The sequence below is a fragment of the Anolis sagrei genome, chromosome 5, assembly GCF_037176765.1.
Source record: "Anolis sagrei isolate rAnoSag1 chromosome 5, rAnoSag1.mat, whole genome shotgun sequence".
Taxonomy (NCBI): domain Eukaryota; kingdom Metazoa; phylum Chordata; class Lepidosauria; order Squamata; family Dactyloidae; genus Anolis; species Anolis sagrei.
The window spans coordinates 165,642,305-165,660,803 of record NC_090025.1 but is presented as its reverse complement, the minus strand read 5'-3'; the positions used below and the strand labels follow the sequence as shown (position 1 = coordinate 165,660,803).

The following is an 18,499-nucleotide window of genomic DNA, read 5'->3' as shown; positions in this document are numbered from 1 at the left end:
CCCTGAAGTGTGGTGGAGGCTCCTTTGTTGGAGGCTTTTAAACAGAGGCTGGATGGCCATCTGTTGGTGGTGCCTTGAATGCAATTTTCCTGCTTCTTGGCAGGAGGTTGGACTGGATGGCCCACAAGGTGTCTTCCAACTCGATGATTCTATGATTCTATGAATGAACAGCAATGCATCTCAAACTGAGAACTTCCACTCTCCATTAAGGTTCCCCCTTTGAATTGGAACCCTAAAAAAGAAGACTCCAATCAAGATGGGAACCCTTCAAAGGTTTAAAAAGAAGCAATTTCCTCATGAACACTCTAGAAAAGAATGATCATTCTCTGTTAGAAACTTCTGTGAAACTAAGGTCCTTAAGTATAATGATTGACGGCAGCAGTTTGCACATCAGCACAGACAAGGAAATGGTCAAGGCAGCAATCTGAATTATTATCTTGATTTCATGGGTGGGCAGTGAGAGAATTAATAACCTCCTTGACAGCTACTAAATGTCAACACTTCTAATTGAGGCCATAGTTACAAAATCTCTATTGTAAAGTTTGCAGTATAAATGTAATAGAATTTAATATAAACATAACATGATTAGTCAGATTTTTAGTAAGTGTGTTTAAATGTGCAAAGAGGAGAGTGTACCATTTGCCACCTTTTGTCTTTAGTGCTATATCACAGGGGAGAAAAGCCTGTAAAATCCACAGGACATTGTGACTTTGAACCTGTCCCGTTTTAAAGGACCAGGCAGAATAATGGAAACACCACTGCTTTGGAGGGAATCCACCATTTGCTGCTGTGCCTCCAAAAGCAAAATAGAGGTCAGTTGTGCTATCAACTGGGAATGCTTTCCCTCTACTTACTTCTGAAGTAATGGAGTTGTACAAATGGCCACGGGAATTAGTGGCCATTTGAACTACAATGGCCAGCATCCTCCAGCCAGCATAGCCATGTCAGCAGATAGCTTCTGGGTATGATAGTCCAAAAAGTATTGGTTCCAAGTAATGGCAATGACTTGAAGTCTGGTCCTTCCTCCCTTATAGCATCTTGTCACACCTTCCTGCAGCTGTCATCTTCATTTCCCACAGTTAAAAAGGCTAACATGAAAGAATTCATCGAAGCTGTATTTTGAAATTGCAGGAGCCTCAAAGGAAATGCTTTTCGCTTCTTTTATTTCTCCACAAATTGGAACATCTCTGTGATTCTTGCAAACACAATTTAGCAACTGTAGCCTGCAAAGAGAGCCAACAAAAATGTGAGATCTTTCTGAAAGAAAGCAAAACAAACCAAAATATATATTTTACAAAAGTCAAAACATTTCAAAAGAAATGGATATATTTATGTATTTTTTGCAAACGAACTCTTGTTGGTGTAATTAATTTTACAAGTGCCTTTGGTCCTGAAATCCTTTAGCCTTGAAATGTGTGAGTTTCTTTGGGGGTTTGCTTTATTAATTGGTCCAGCAATAGAGCCAAACCATATGGATAAATGTAACAGCATCAAGTTTTCCTCTTTCTTTTTAAGGGTATTTCTGTACATTGGATATGCATTTTTTTTCAGCACTCAAGTAAATAAGCACATTGCTTATTTTGTATCATCAGTGGCCACATGTTAAGTGGATGATCTAGCAAAACACTGTGATACCTGGTGGCAATGCTGTGACTAAGGAAAGGGGCAGTAAGTGATGAGGCCAGTGGATAGTCTAGCCAGGTATGAGCTTGCAACCTTTTAAGCTGGGTTCCTCAGCAACAAGACTCCACCCTGCATGGATACTTGCTCTATGACCTCCATACCAGGTTACTGAAAATTCACCATAACACTATTCTCATTTTCCACATCATCCCTTCATCTGTTCCAATTTGGCAGGGACAGCCCTGATTAATCCTCTGCCATTGCATTTTTTTTCAATGCTTTTAAAATCTCCCAGTTTCTTTCTCTATTCCCCCTTTCTCCTTTCTGACCAGTTTTATTTCAATTGCTGCAAATCAAACTTAAAGTGCAAAAGTGGCTTATATTCAATTAATTCAACAAGGAGGAGGGAGTGTGTGGAATACTGACCTTCCCAGTAGTCTCAGGAAACAGCAAACTGCTATAGCCTTTCCTAACTTGAGTGCTAGGAGATCATTTACTTTTGACTTCTTTACCAAATTATTGATGTTGCTAAGCTAGACACATCTTGGTTTTGATCTGTGAAATGTTGGGGGGCATAACAATGTTGCAGAGCAATTGCACCTGGGGAACACTGGAAATTAAAATGGTTGTTCATAGTGCTGTTGCACTTTGACACTGCCAAGTAAATCTCCAGGATCAACTGAAACTGTGGGAAAACAACCAAAGGTTGTGTTTGTAGGAATACTGCTCCGAAAACAATCCTTGCCCCTATGTTGGCAGGGTATTCTGGGAGATGTAGCTCAAAAATAACTTTTCCATGTTCTTACCTGAAATATGTTGCCAAGAGACCTGTCAAAACAGGAGCCAGCATAGTAGGTTAATAAGGCGAGTGAGTTAACCCTTAGAGACTGTTCCATTCTTCTTTTTCCTGTGTGTTCTCCATTATGTTTCCAACCCTGGGATTCTAAAAGTATACTTTCCATACAGTTTATTTTGTTAATGCTGCAGCTGCCATGTTTACCCTTACCTTGCAGTTGCTAAAGGTGTAGTAGGCTTCTTTGGGTCAGAAAATCATCTCCATAGCAAGTAGGATTCTGTTTGCTTCACTGATGCAGCAAAACGTATACTGATGGCCTTTTTTCTCATTGTATGCCAACACATCTTTGACCTCCTGTCAAAGGAAATGCTTAGCACTGATTGTACAATGCTGGCTAGCTAATGGGAAAATGGAATAAACTGTACATTTCTTCAGGTCTTCAGTAGACTGAGAAATAACTGCTGAAGATGCTGGAACAGAACCAGCCAATACCTCTCAGGCAGTCAATCTATGTACCTGGTGTTGTCAACTCAATAAGTGCTTCTTGTCTTGCAGTGTATCTATAGTATAGAATTAGAGCAGTTGGATACCACTTTAACTATCATGGCTTTGTCATCCTATGAATTTTTGGGATCAGTATTTTGGTAATTGTAATTGTACTCTGCTAGGGGGTTAAATCCACTCCTTGAAGCACACTACTACAGTGGTGTCATACCCAACTATAGATCCCAGGAATCCCATGATGGACTTGGTACCTGCTCTCACCTGCCTTTTGTATTGATTGCATTTTTGTTCCAGGAGGGAGTTTTCTGTTCCATGCCATCCGAATGGACAGAACAAAATGGAAACATGAATCAAACAATTGGGACAAATTTCGGGCCCATGACTAATATACATACATTTTTCAAATAGTGCTTTGGCTAATGACTGGTTAGCCCATACAGTGGCCACTTACTTATTTCCAAATAAGAGGGAATGTATCTTCCCTAAGAAGAAAGAAATAATCAGTCATGAGAAATATTCTGGCATCACAGGCTGTGCTTATTCAGATATCAGGTTGGCATAGGATAGACACTATGCTGATTCCTCCTTCCTCCTCCCCCCCCCCCCCCCCCCGGCCACATCTCAGATCACTGGAGGCCTGTTAATCATCTGTTTAAAAAAATCTGATTGAAGCAGGTAAGTTTGTCCACAGAAGATCTTCTGTCATTATTTTGAAATTCTGCCGTTCCTGCCTGGAAACAAAAGACCTTTCAGACCGAGGAAATCCAACATTTCTCAAATAAGGGCAACCTATACCCTGAGCAGAGGCTTAGTCTGTTTTGCAAACTGAGTCTAGAATCACTTGGTTCAACTGAAAGTTCACCAAACCAGGGTTTCAATATTGGAAACGTTATCCAATTGCCACCTGCATTTTCCTCCCACCCTTGTTTTCTTTCAGGCTGACAGACCTGATGTTTTATTGCTGCACTGAAATGACCTCCATTTTTATGCATTTTGCCTAATTTGCACATTAATGTGCACCACGTACCTTATTTGTTAACTTTTCCAATTCCTTTTTAAAATAGGCTCAATGTTTTGTATACACTTTTACTTTGAAACACCCTGTAGACCTTGTAAATGTGTAAATGCTTGATATGAGGTGTTTATTTTCTCACAATAAATCTGAGGAGGTGTGAATATACTGTTTTTCTTCAAGGCTATTGGGACCGAATTTTCCCCATCTCTAGCTCACATCACCATCCCAAACACTTTCTCAATGTTTGAGACCTTGCCAACTACTCTCTATGGAAATATGGTGAGCTGGCCAGGGGGATCACAAAGAAGGGTTGGCCAAATGTCTCTGACATAATACCAAAAAAAATCACAACCTTTCCTGCACATGTGGCTGTGCATAGTATCCAAGATTGGCAAAATTATCCTAGCTACTGTGTATAGTATCCAAGATTGGCAAAATTATCCTAGCTACTGTGCATAGTATCCAAGGTTGGCAAAATTCTCCTAGCTACTGGGAAAACACACAAATATAAGTGTCTGGGTTTTTTTTGGGGGGGGGGGAGGCAATAACAAGAACAAATAAAAAGTCACCCTCAGACTGAGAAGGGCGGTATAGAAATATAATAAATTAATAAAAAATAAAATACAAATGCAGGAAGTGCCCAACTGGATTTAACCAAGGCCTAGTTCGTTCCTCCTCCAGCAGTCAATCCATAGCTAGGTTACAAGCAGTACACGAATGCAGTAACATCTTCCTGCTTGTCTTCCCCAGAAATTGTTCCTGAAAGGCATACTAGCTCTGATAGTGAAGGCAACAGGTAGCCAAGGTCAGAGACATGCTTAATGGTTTCTCTCTTTTTTTAATAAGAAATTTATTGCAAATATAGAAATTGATTTTCTCCATACAGGAATCTCCGATTCAAGGAAAACAATTTCGTGCCATTCAGTTTAAAATATGGAAGGGGGCAGGGACTAAAGAAAGATCAATTCAAAACCAAACCTAAAATAAAACCAAACTTCAAAAATAAATCTCCATACACAACCAAAGTTCACAGGATCATTACAGGAGGAGGGAACCCAAGCGGCTGGTGAGGACCCAAACCGGCAGCTGCCTCCAATTGTGTATTACATTCAAGGGGAGCAGAAGTGGGACTTGAGGAGACCTAGAGAGAAAGGGGCACTACCCCCAACTCTTGTACCCCAATTCTGTGCTTGTGGGTGGCAGGGCTCTGCTGGGATTCCACCCTTCTTACTACTGGCTCCTTCTCCTCATGTTGACATTTGATATTAGGAGTGTAGGAGTCACCTGAAAGCAAGGCCTCATAATTGACACAAAGGCCAAGAATGGAGGAAGGAAATGGTAGGAGGGTTAAGGACCTAAGAAAATTCTTCCCTCAGGAAGATGGAGATGATGTATGTATGTGGGTGTGTGTATATAAGTTTAGGAAGAAATTTCCATTTGCAGTCCACTTTCAGGTAGGTTTGCTGCCCTGAAGTATATGAAGTTAAATCTTCCTCTTAAATGAGATACAGCAGATCAAGGTGGGAAAAGGTGGGTGGAGGATAGATGGATGTGGTCCTTTCTTCCAGTTTGCAACAGAAAGGAATGTCCACAAAAGACTGCAAGGTGACTGCAATCTGTTCCATAGAGCAAAACTTCACATAGTACCATAAAAACAAATATTTGAAGGTTAAGGAGCACGGCAGCATGGGATGAAAGTTTCCTTGAAGCCCGCAAAAAATCCCCCACCCACCCAGGAAAAAAAGAGCCCAGTACAAAACATTTCACAGTGAGATCCATTAAAGAACAACTTCCAAGTGTTGTAGTTTGTACACCGTGACTCTACGGAGGCTGTTGTCCCTGATCCTGGAAGAGTTGCACTTTCATCTGTGTGCAGCTGTCATGGCTGTTGCGCAATGTGATGGTGGCTGCCACATAAAGTGGACTACCTGCACATTCTGTTCACTGTTCCCCTGCATTTAAGAACAAATAGGGTGGAGCAGATATTTCAGTTCTTGTCTTCTTCTCAAGAAGTTTTGGTGGTGCTGGATATTCTCATGATCAGCTGAGGAAATATTCATCTAGGCATTAGTATATTGCATACTATGTCCTGTATTGTATCATACTTCAGTGGTTTGATTCCAATGGGTGAGATGATGCTTAAGGGAACTATATAGAACTGGTGCTTGGCCTTCAAAATAAAACATTTTCTCTGACCTGTTCCTCTGCCTTCCCAAACTGTCTCATTAATTTCCTAATTCTATGTTTCTCTTCACACTCTTCCACCATCATCTCACCTCATAACACTGTTATCAGTTTTCCTGTCAAGCATTTATTAAATGCAGACTTCCCATTTTTGACATTTTATCAGAAGAAAGAATTCATGGGGTTGATATGCTATAAAATGTTCCCTCAAATTAGGGCTAAGGAATGGATTTGTCTCAGGATATGGCTGGACTCATAATCTGAAGGGAATTTTCTCCAGTATTTCAGAAGGAAGTGTCTCCCTCCAACTGATCCACAAACAGAATTATTGGTCCTACCCAATGATGAAGGATAATGGGCTGTCTAACAACATCTGGAGGGCACTTGTGTTCTAATATGCTCCCTTCTGTATGACAAATAGAAATTGGGAGGGTTTAAAGCATCAGATGACTTTACAGTGTTGCGAAATTTAATTATCCAAATTTCTATGGTCTCCATGTCTCTATTGTACCCCCCCCCCCCAATTTCCACTGGATTTGCCTGATACCTCCAAAATGCTATGTCAGTAGGAACTCATCCCAGTTTCTCAGGGTCTGGGTTCAATTGATATTTCTTGAAATTTGACTTTCCCCATTAGATCAGCTGTAGGTAGAATAGTGAGTATGAAGGCTACAGCAAAACTAACTGAACTTCATCCCCAATTAGTATTTGGCCTGACAGGAGAAGCATGGGGACAAAGTGGTCTGACTGGTGGAAAGAGAAAGACTACCTCCACAATCCTTGGGGCAGATGAGGATGATTCAAATAATTCAAGTCAGCTCCATACCATTCTGTGTCTAGAACAGATGGGCTCCAGCTTCCCAATACTGGGTATACTGACTGGTAATCATGACACAGCTTTAAAAGAGTGCAACTTTATGCAGCTGGTTCATCATTTTCATCCTATTCACCAGTTTTCATCTCTATTTCCATTGTGTTAGTTAATGTGGAGCTGCAAGTTTGAGAAAGAGCAAAGAAGCCCTTAATGCTGGTTTAGTGGAGGATTAACACTAAAGTGGACTGAGAAAATTTGTGGCAGCTATACATTTCTTTTTCTTTTCTTACTCATTCTGTTTTCTGTAGTCTATTCAACAAACTGCTTCTCTGCATTTATATATCTCTTTTCTTCTTTTTTGATCACCTACTTCTTCTGCCTTTCCTCTTCTCTTTCTCTCCCACCATATCCTGTCCCCTTTGCTTTTGTGGGGTCCTAACTGTATTACCTATTTCCCACCCCACATCACTGCCTCCGAGTGCCTCTAGCAAGAAGTCAGCCTGATTAGCATTGCAAACACATCGACACCGCCGCAGCCAAGATTCCTTGACATAAATTTTCATTTGTCGTTCATGAATATTTCACGCCCACCTCAGGAGGAATTATCTGGCATAGGATGGAAGATAGCAGAGAATGAGGCAAGAACAGCACTGCAGTATTTGCTGTGGCTGTGCCTATGGCATTCATGCACTGGAATCAGCACAATGTCTTTTTTTCACAGGTCATAGGTTCAATGTGATAGCTCACTTTGTCCATGTTCTCTTGACCCTCCTTAGCCATCTGCCACTCAGTTCCAGGAGATGCTTGATATCCTGGCTATGTTCTTCTTTAGGACAACTCACATGGGGATGGGTTGTAACCAGAATCCATTCCATTAGGGACAGGCATCCATACTTCCACAAGCACTGCACTCAAAAGAGGTAAGTAAACAACCGAGCATAGGCTCTTCTCTTGCAGTGATACAACTAGAAGATTTATCAGAACAGAACAGGAAATCAACTCCAGCATTTCCTCTTCTTTTCAATGGGATAAGCATATCTCTGATGTCCAATAATTCCTAGGTTCAAGTGTAGCAAAGAAAGGAAACAAGAACTTCTCCAACATAAGTATCACATTTCTTCATTCATTTGCCCCAAGGAATTTTTCCCCAAAGATGTTCTGGTCTCCGTGGTAAGAACTACAGGAGTATGAAAGAGGACAGATTAAATTTGGGGATGGTCATTTTAGAAAAGACAGATCACTGTCAAGATCATTTTGTCAACAATTGTTGTTTAGGTTACCAAATTACCTGCAGGCTTTCAGGGAAACACAATCCACTGAGTCTACAACAATAGGGGGTGTTTTTGCTCCCATTAAAACCAATTCACTTTGGATGAGGCCTTCAGGTCATGCCTCTATAATAAAACTTTTTATTATATCCCTGAACAACACTTCTACTTGGCATGATGGGCTAGCAGTAGTTTTTTCTGACCAAGAACTAGGAGTCCTCTTTCCTGACAGCCATTGCTTCACAAGCATTTCTACAGAATCAGGGTTCATGGGGTGGATAACTACTACAGAATGAGTATAGATTAAAAGACTGGAGTCATCACTTAGGCCTCAAAAAGTTACCCAAGCCGAAACCAGCACCCAGATGTTTGTAAAGAGATAAGGGCAGTGTGGACTGGATAAGAAAGGGGGTTTCTATTTTGCTGGTGGCACTAGGTTTGGGTTCTCTTTGGAGTTCTCTCTCTCCCAAAGATTTCAACTCACAATGGTGGTAAGGGAGTATGGAGGAATTTGTGGGGTGGGACAAGGTGGGAGGAAAAAGCAAAAGAGCATGGTTAGATTTAGTCCTGACAAACCAGCACATACACAAAAGATGTTTTTGCTCAGAAAAATACAGTAAAATCATCATGCAAATATAACGCTTAGATCTCTTTTTTTCTCAGACTGGTAGTGTGTGTACTTCACAGTTGAAGTCCCAAACTAGCTGCAAGGAAGGGGCCAGGGGAGTTTGGAGCACGTCTTCTTTCCCTATTACCTCACCTTGCCATTCCTCCCCTGTTGGAACTGCCCCATGTTATGCAATATTCTCCCCACTGCCCAAGGCTTGCGTTGCAGGACATAAGAAGGGTACAGGTCACTTGCAGTCTTTCCTTCACATCTAGAAGATGTTTGGCTTGCTACATGCCTCACTTACTCAATCACTCCCCCCTCCCCACTTGTGTTCTGAATCCCTCCTCTCTGTACTGTGGAGAGAGATGGAAGGGAGGGAGTCAAAGTCAACAGCAATACATAATCACCCATGGCCCATCCTGTTCCATAGCAGAAATCGTGGGATGACTAGGGAGACTGGAGTGAAGCAGTAGAGATGAGAAACAATTCTTGCTTGCACCTTCATTCCAACCTCATTCTTCTTTACCCTGATTCCGAGTCAAAAGGCAAGTTATCTCATTTCCCTAGGGTTGTGAAAATCTATATGGGGATGGCATCAGCATGTATTTTTGAAAAGTTACATAAAGTTGTTGTTGTTTCTGGGGAGATTCTTTCCTACCACTGCAAGACTATTATAGAAAAAATTGCATCTGCATCAACATTAAAAGCCCAGCTCCCTGTCCAAACTGGATCCAAGCAATCCTACATCTTCCAGAGGACTCAGTAGCCCTACCACTTTATAATTGTTGGAGACTCTTTATATTCAATTCCTCCATAATTTAGAAAGCCAAGTATTCCACATCCAAGGAATGCTAAAAAGCCTCCTCTTGCTAACAAACTCCCATCTCTCTTACTACTTTAAGCACCTTAAGGGCATGTTTCCAAAGATGCCTTCTCAAATCCTTCATGGGGATCCTAAACTGTGCTTGGTTCTGCTGTTGTAATTTTCTAGGATCACTGCAGGGATAAACATGCTGGCATGCAAAGGACAACAGAGCAAGACATCTGGGATTTCATTTGGAACTCCAATGGAACTTTAGTTTCAACATCTCTCCATGGGTAGATATATTTAAAACATTTCTCAATGGGCAAGATTTTCACAGTGAACATGCCCCCCAACCTGAAAATGCAGTCACTATTTCCTCCAAAGGAATACACTCATGAGGGTTCCTGGCTATATCTCAAAAAGAATATACTCCTGGAAGTCTGGCTAGGAAACTACCCTTTTGGTGTGCCCCACTGATGGAGAAGATCACCAGAGCTTTTATCTTTGGCACCCCTCCCTACTAGAGCTTGGGAACATTATTTATTTCATTCTACAACTCTGAGTATTCCCTCATCTCCAGCAATCATGGGTTATAGGTCACAGCAAGTAACATTTTCAATCTGCGTTTCCTACGCTAACCCACAAAAGTTTTCCATTGGGTCCCCATAGAAAACATTTCCCTTATATGTCCATGTTATATCTCTGTGGAATCTCCATCTCTACTTGTTTCCCATGGTGACAAAATCCCTGAGATGTAAAACCTCAACTGCGGGTTTTCACTCACAAGCAGCCCCAAAGCTACTCTTACTGTTCACATGTTTTTCAAGGAAGAGACATGTCCTTTTGGTCTGGGGTGCTGTAGGAAGTCAATATGGGATGAAATGCAGCAAGTCAGGAGTAAGCGGCTTCTCATGTTCCCCATGTTTTGGACTACCTGCTTCCTCAATATCAACCAGCATGGTCAGGGATTATGGGACTTGTAGTCAAAAACATCTAAAGGGTTGCCTAATCCTTCAGTAAACACTGAACAGTAAGCTTTTTGCCTTTTCACAGGCACTGCCTATAAGATCATGGATCCCATCTGCCTAGCACCAGTAACACTACACAGATAAGCAAAGATGTTGGATATGCTACATCCAGTTTTGAGAAGTTCAGCTTAACATTGTTATTCTTTATTGTTGCTGTTCCTCCTTGTAGGGCAACAACTAGAAAGGGGAGGGTGCATTAAGGTGCAGACAGATCAGCAAGGCTCGCCTTCAATGCAGATATTTGTTGCCTCTCTTGAGAAGAGGAAAGTTCCTTGCCTTGCAATGGAAATGGGATCTAGTTTGGAATCTTAGAACTAGGAGCTCACCTACCCCATCTCTGCTCTCAGGACAATACTGCTGAGGTTTACAAATAACAATGGGAAGTAAAGGTTTCCCCTTGCTTGGCAAAGTTAAATCTTGAAAATAAATCACTAGTGCATTCCGTGGCTGCAATAAAGCTTGTGCTTTATTGGTGTGTTCATGGATCTTTGCTGAGAGGCAGGAATAAGAAGTTGCATGGCTGTGAGCTAAAGGAAGAGATCTGTTGGTATGATAAAATGTGCCGAATAGCAGAAAAGGTAGGAGGCAAAGCAGGAGGATTGCCTTTTTTATTGGCACAGGAATTTAGGTTGTATCTAGGCCAAGTTACTCATGGTTATATTCCACTGAAATCAATAGAACATGTTAGCTCTGCCCTCTTAAGCCCCACTGCTTTCATGACATTCCAGCAAACTAATTCTGCTCCCTATTATTTTCTCTAGAAAACAGAGCCACACAGATTGGCTCTGTTATATGGATGAGCAAATAACCAATGGTGTAGCAGTATGCTAAGGGCTAACCCAGGTTTTTCAGTTTTTATTATTTATCTATATTGGTTCCTTGATTAAATAATCTCTACTCCTATGGCCTCTGGAGACCAGATCAGAGTAAAGTTTCAAAATGTGGCTGCATGGAACAATAGTTTCTGGAACTTCCTAGACGTCACAGTCACATTACAAGCTGGACGGGGCTTTCTGAGAGTTGTATTCCAGTAGCATAACTTTTCCAAGCTATACATCGGTGCTGCTGGGTAATTCCATACATCCCAGCAACCCTCTGATTCCTTTTGTCCTTTTCTCATTGTATTTCAATAATGCTACTTTTAGCATTAAAGAGTGACATCTCTTTCCCAAGAGTGTATGGAAGACAGGACTGGGATAGCAGAAGATGCAATTAAAGGATGAACATGGAGACCAGGAAACAACAGCAAGATGGCTGGTCAACAGGTGAACCAGACTGCTCTATCAATGTCACCAGAGGAAGTCTATGCTTTCAGCCCACACTTATTTCAGTTTTGATACTTCATTAGCTAGCTTTTACAGCAGTTCACTATCAAAGGACTGCCCAACTCAATGCTCATGCTGAAGGCCTTTTTGAAAAATAACACACTGCCCGTCTCCAAGACCATCCCACAATTTTATGTCCTAAGACTTTTCTAAACTGTCTATTCCCCCTTTCCCTACCATCCCATAACATTAAATTTCTCCCTTTCTCCTTCCCCTTCCCTTTATCCCCACTTTGGTCAATTTCTGGCAGTGAGTTGTAAGTGTAGTTGGGATTCTGATTCTGGATGCCTCAATATATCTCTCTCCAGTCTTTTAAAGTAAGGAGTCATGGCTTGCCTGCTATCCTGCCATGACATTCTCCTCCACAAGGATGTGCAATCTATCCTGGAAGGGAGCTGTGTGCTGTTGTCTAAACCATGGTGCTGCTGTTGAGGCTCCTTGAGAACACAGAGGGATTGTACATAGAACTGTCCTACTCTTCTTTCACTCCTGTGGTGGTTCCTCTTTCCCTCTGTAGGATAGCACCCATGTCTCTCTCTGCTTGGAAGACAACTGAATGTTTTACTGAGGTTTGGAGAACCCCTTGAAAGCTAGTTTACTGTCTCTTCTTTCTCCCTAACAAATAGGTGTCTGGGAGACACAGAAAGGATGGAAAACTCTCTCATAAGAACATTGCTTTTCTCAGATAGTTTCATGGCAAATATAGCCAGTGCAATCTGCAGCTAGTTGCCCACATCAGTCATGGTTCAGGGCTAATGAGGAAGCAATCCTACACTCACCCAAACCATATGCATACACTTTTTGCTCTTGTTTTTGCTTGCACATATATCAGCAAGACATGGAGAATGTGGAAGCCTGAGAGTAGCCAAGAGGACTCTACGTATGGAGAGGACATTTATCTGTGTGACACTATATCTTTGCATTGACTTTTGGAGTCCTCTGCATGTCATCGTTTGGTGTGTGAGTGTCATCAGCTCAGTTCCCTGAAATCAGTGGGCCATGACTCACTGCAGTCAAACTGATTTCCATGAATTGACCCCATGCATGACAAAGGCTGGACCTCACCCACTTTTCTATGGGTCAACATAACGTTTCAAATTACCCACACCAGCAGTAGCTTGTCATTGTATCTCCCATGGATTTAGCAAGAGTCAGCTGAGTACTAACAATATATTTGGCTCCTGGACAATTGGCTCCTGGCTACAAGGTTGGGCCATGTAAATACTACTCTGACTAGACGTGGTCCACTTTGAAAGGCAGCTGCTATGCTCTCGTTCATACTGATTAAAGGGTCACTTTAAAACATGGGAAGGAAAGAGAAGGATATGGAGACAGTATCATAGCCTCTCACACTAGGAGATGAGAAAAAAACACTTCCCTTCTTGGAAGAAAATAACAAGAAAAGAAAAGTGATGGTTAGTATCTTATATCTATGCCTGGTTAACATCGTTCTCCTCTCACCTCTGCCCAGGAGCCCCTCTTACATCCATTCCCTCTCTCTTCACCACAATATAAAAGCAAATGTCTCCTTTGAAAGAGTAACAATGGTCCCCATAATGCAGTGGAGACAATTCATTTTACTTGTGGTTTTTCCTGCTCTTTTTGTTTGTTTGTTTTGTAAACTTGGATGGTTTTCAGTTTCTTTTGCCAGGTTGGTTGGTTTCACAGTCAGGTGGATAACTTGGTGTAAGTGTGTGTGGGTTTTCTTTCTTTTCAGTGAGAGAGTCACAACTTCTGCTGAGCAGAGACACCTTTCCAGTAATCCAAGATATCATGGAGATCTTCATCCTTGGCAAACTGGACTTTCTTCCGCAGGGCATGGCCAGCTGCCATGTAAACTTCCTCCCGGTGGTGCTTCTTGTAAGGCCGGAAACGCTCCCAGATCTTATGGGTGCTCTCTGAGGAGTACTCTGGGCTGGAGGAATAGCCCGAGAAGTAATGTCTGGGTGAGAGCTGAGAATATGTTGAGTCCCGCTTGGAACGGGAGAGTGGTTTCAAGAAGGACACCCGTTGGCTTAAGGTGTCACCACTCTCCTCATAGTAGAGAGCTGGGAAGGAATGCCGGTGTTCACTGCAGTGATAGGAAGGTTTCACCTCCAGGTGGTGAATGGCCCCTGGGGACACAAGGGGAAGACGATCCAAGGGGCTATTGAGTGGGCTTCCTTTCTCAATGTACTTGGAATCTGCCTTGCTTAATGGTGGGTGATCTGGTACATCAAGACTGAAGACCTTGGCACTCTTGATAGAGCCACTGGAGGAGACACTGCAGGTTTTCCTGGTCACTGCGGCATCCGCACTGAGTTGGCGCTGCAGGGGATGGTGGGAACTCTCCTTATAGGGTGGTGAGAGAAAACTTGGCCGCTCTAACCCACCAGAGGAACCAGCTGGTATAGACTGGCATTCAAAAGCCATATCAGAGTCAACACCTCCCCCTCCCCCCAAGAAAGAGGCTGTGTCCAGCTTGAGGGCATCAATGCAGTTGTTGATTATCTGGTTCACTTTGTCCACTTCCTTGGCAATTGTTGAGATCTCAGCTGCTGAACCTTGCCCATTGTCCAGTTCATGCAGGTCATCATCCCTCTGAGACCTGTCTAGCCCATCCCCACCACCTGTCCGAACTTCAATGTAATTGCCCTTGGTGGTAACCTTGGGAGTTTCCATCCCAGTGTCCATAGATTTGGATGAAGGCATCTTCTCACCAATCATGGAGGGAAGTGAAGACATCCGTGAAACTGGGATAACAGGTGGCTCTCCTAATTTCTGTGATGGATGTACCATTGAACTGGTGTCAATGTCAGAGCCATAACGCATCTCGAGTATGGTTTTCTTGACATTAAGGGATTTTTGCTTCTCTTCTTGTATTCTACGTTTCCGCAGACAATAATAAACAATGCCAAGAATAATAACCATTCCAAAAAGGCATCCTAAGATAGTCATGATGTAATGGGTTGTGGTGGATGTGTTGGGCACTGGCTCCTCTCTCCCTTTACTGCGAGTGGCAAATGAGAGGCAGGTGTGGTTGAAGCGTTTAGAATTGCGTATGGAAGCCACACAAAAAGTATAATCTGTATGAGCCTTTAGATGCGTGAGGGTGACAACTTCTTTCTTTTTCTTCAGCGTCATTACATCAGAGATGTAACTGTTGTTGTACTGAACAAGCACATACATCTTGCTGAAGGGAGAAGGGATTGTGACCATCAAAGTTGCTGAGGTGATAGTCACATGCTGCAGCTTGATGCTGGGGTTGACTGAGGAATCAGTGGTGGAAGATGCTGGAGGTTCAACTGAAAGAAAATCCCCTGGGCTTATGCCTGAGTTTTCAGCATTGTCATCTGGGTCTCTCTGAGAATCTGTTATGAATTGAGTGGGTTTGATCCTGGAGATGGGTGGAAAGGTGCCATCACCACACATTGACTTGAAGATAGTGATGGCATTGCGGCTATGATGTGGCCGAGGCATGAGAAGTGGATATCCGGCAAACTCCCTGGGAGTCTCACACTGCAGGCGGTCATAGTTTTTTGTGACATTGTTGAAGGCCACCAACCACATGAGAAAGCCATAAAGGTTGCAGTCACAGTTGAATGGATTTCCAGCTAGTTCACATACCATCAGGTTGTTCAGGCTGGTGAAAGTGCTTCCCTCCAGCCGACTGAGGCGATTGGAGGACAGGTCAATGCTGATCAGGCTGGGACATTCCACAAAGGCATTGGGAGTGACCACCTCAATCAGGTTGTGCTGCACAAAGAGAAACTGGAGGCGGCCCATGCCACGCAGCATGCCCTCAGTCAGATTGGTGAGCTTGTTGTAGCCCAGTTGCAACACCTGCAGGTTAGACTGTCCCATGAAGGCCCCATCCTCAATGTAGGAGATTTCATTTTTGGTTAGGTTGAGGTCCGTTAAGTTCCCAAAGCGGTTGAGAGAGGAATAAAGGACCACTTTGAGTTTGTTCTCATTCAGTCGCAAGTCATGCACAGTGCTATTGATGTGCTGGGGAATGGTTTCATATGGAGGTTGGTTCTGGCTGCAAATTGCAAGCCACACATAACCTTTATCACCTTCAATGAGCCAGCAGTCACTATGGACCAAGCCAGGAGCAAATAAACAGAGCAAGGTAGCCACCCAGAATCCCAGACGAAGCATGATGGGCTATGCTACCCCCTTAGGCCAAAAGAGGGGGAAACACAGCTAAAGAGATGAGAGCAGAGTTGAATCTTTAGACACACTTGGCACTTAGCAAGTGAAGGGCCTGTGGACCCCAGTCCTATGTGATGCCACCATTGTTACAATGTCTTTTTTCCACACAGAGATGGAGACAAAAATGTTTAGCTCCTGTGCGATCAACCAGGCTGGATGAAAATTGTACTTGCAGAGAGATATAAATGGATATATATACAATATTTGTGCTTCTTCTCAAAGCCCAACAAAATCAAAACATTCAATGACAAATTGTCTTTGTGTGAATCTTCCACATCCTCCCCTCAACCCCACCATGATGCAACTGGAAGAACAAGGCAGAGCTGCCTTCGTATCTTGTGAGTGCTCCGTTGGGTGCTGCTGTTTCCTCCTTCCTGTCTCACTGGTCTCCACCAAGCAAGGCTTCAGAACTTCAGATCGAGCATGTTGAAAACAAAAAATATAGATATATAGGGAGCAGAGCTGAAAGTGGGGAGGGAAGAAAGGGAGACAGAAAGAGGGGAGAGAGAAAAGAAGGGAGAAAGAGAAAGATCCATCTGTCGCTGAAATCTGGAAAGGAAACACACAAGAGACAAGGAAAGGCATCAATTAAGGGGGATTTGAAATATAAAAAAAGACAGCTAGGTTTGTTAGTTTCACAGAGATGTGGAGAAACTGAGTGCAGAGCACTGTAGAAAGAGGAGGGGCATGTGTTGGATTAGCATTGCCTGTATGTTGATAAGCTTTGGCGAATGAAGCCCTTGTCACATAATCTTGTGTATCACTGATAGCCAGAAGGGTACTTGGGCTGTGTTATGTAACAAAGTCAGAATCTTGGGTGGGGAGAGAGAACTCAGAAATTGGGAGGGGAAAAAAGAAAGGCATACAGCTGTGGTTCAGTCAGCTTAGCGTACACCCCCTCCTTCAATAGGGATTTTCAGCTGTTCCTACAAAGAAGATCTCCCGCGCATCCTCCGTCTCTGTTTTGTGTGCGTGCATGTGCATGCACACACACACAAACATAGAGAAGATAAATAAAGCAGGCTGCTAACTAAATGCTTTTCTCTTCCTGGATGCAAAAAAGATAAATAATTCATTTGTTGTATAACCACTCCTGTTCCGAAAATAATTCTCTTGCCTTAACAGAAATTTGGAGGGAGGGTGGGTGTCAATATGGTCTTGATGAGTACTTTTAATTGGTGGAAAGAACTGTATAACTGGTCACAGCTGGCCTGGATGCATGCTGAGGCATGGGGAAAGCATGTCAGCAACACTTCTAGTTATCCTTAGGCTTGACTCTCCTTCAAATAATAGGGATTATCCCTATCATGAGGAAATATGTGCTCTACCTGTACAGTCAGTCCTTGGCATTTACAAGTCTGGCTTCTGCAGATTTGATTAAGGTTTGGTTTTTTAAAAATTCTGAGAATCTCTTGGCCTTTCAGTGTGCTTCTTTGGTCACCATCCAGAGAACGCTGACCATGGAGTCATGCTGGAAACTTTAGACATTCCTAGGAAATAATTCCTTAACATTAAAAAAACCACTTTTTAAAAATTGGTCATTTCCTCACTGTGAAGGTCCTGTGTAACCCCAGCAAATGTGGAGAGCTGACTGTATTTTCAAAGCTATTATATTCAGGCAGTGTAGATTTGCCCATCTAATGGTGATCAGGCCATGAATCACAGAATCATAGAATTGGAAGAGACCTCATGGGCCATCCAGTCCAACCAGGAAAATTGCATCCATGGCACCCCCCAACTGATGGCCATCCAGCCTCTGTTGAAAAGCCTCTAAAGAAGGAGCATCCTCCACAATCTGGGGCAGAGAGTTCCACTGTTGAAGAGCTCTAGCTGTTAGGAAGTTCTTCCACATGTTCAGGTGGAATCTCCTTTCCTGTAGTTTGAGTGGAACTCAAACTACAGGAAACTATGGTCGTGTGGAACTTCATACTGGATGCAGCATTCAGCATGCTGAAGATCTTGTGTTATTTCTCCTTTCAACAAACACATACAGTACAATTCCTTGGGCCTCAAGACTCAGTGTTTGCTTTGAATTGCATTCAGAAGTTGGAGAGAGAGGTTGAAAGGATTATACACACTTCACTGTAGTCAAGGAGTGAGACTTCCATGACCCCCAAAAAGTAAGAATGCATTACAAAAACATGCTAACTTGCATTAAGTGAAACAAACAGTAGAATATCACTTTTCTTAGCAAAGGATTTACAGTAACTTGCTACAAGAGCTTGTTTCTTTTTCTGGCATATAAATAACTATACACAAACCAGCTTTTTCACGCCTGGCTAATTGTTATATAATAATATGAGGAAAAGGCTGTATGTTATGTAGCATCCTGA

General features: G+C 42.6%; 1 protein-coding gene across 6 annotated transcripts in view; it reads right to left on the bottom strand.

The window, feature by feature from the left end:
• Positions 1–541: 541 nt before the first annotated feature.
• Positions 542–18,499, bottom strand: part of ELFN2 (extracellular leucine rich repeat and fibronectin type III domain containing 2) — a 217,573-nt gene continuing 199,615 nt past the window's right edge. For 3 of the 6 annotated variants that reach the window (XM_060777002.2, XM_060777001.2, XM_060777004.2), the window contains one exon: positions 4,757–16,715. In XM_060777002.2, coding sequence (XP_060632985.1) covers positions 13,698–16,112 — 2,415 coding nt within the window. In that variant the 5' untranslated portion in view covers positions 16,113–16,715 and the 3' untranslated portion in view covers positions 4,757–13,697. Of the gene's footprint in view, positions 1,224–4,756; positions 16,716–18,499 lie in introns of those variants that run through there. The other 3 variants (XR_009631574.2, XR_009631572.2, XR_009631573.2) reach the window with 3 other exon arrangements.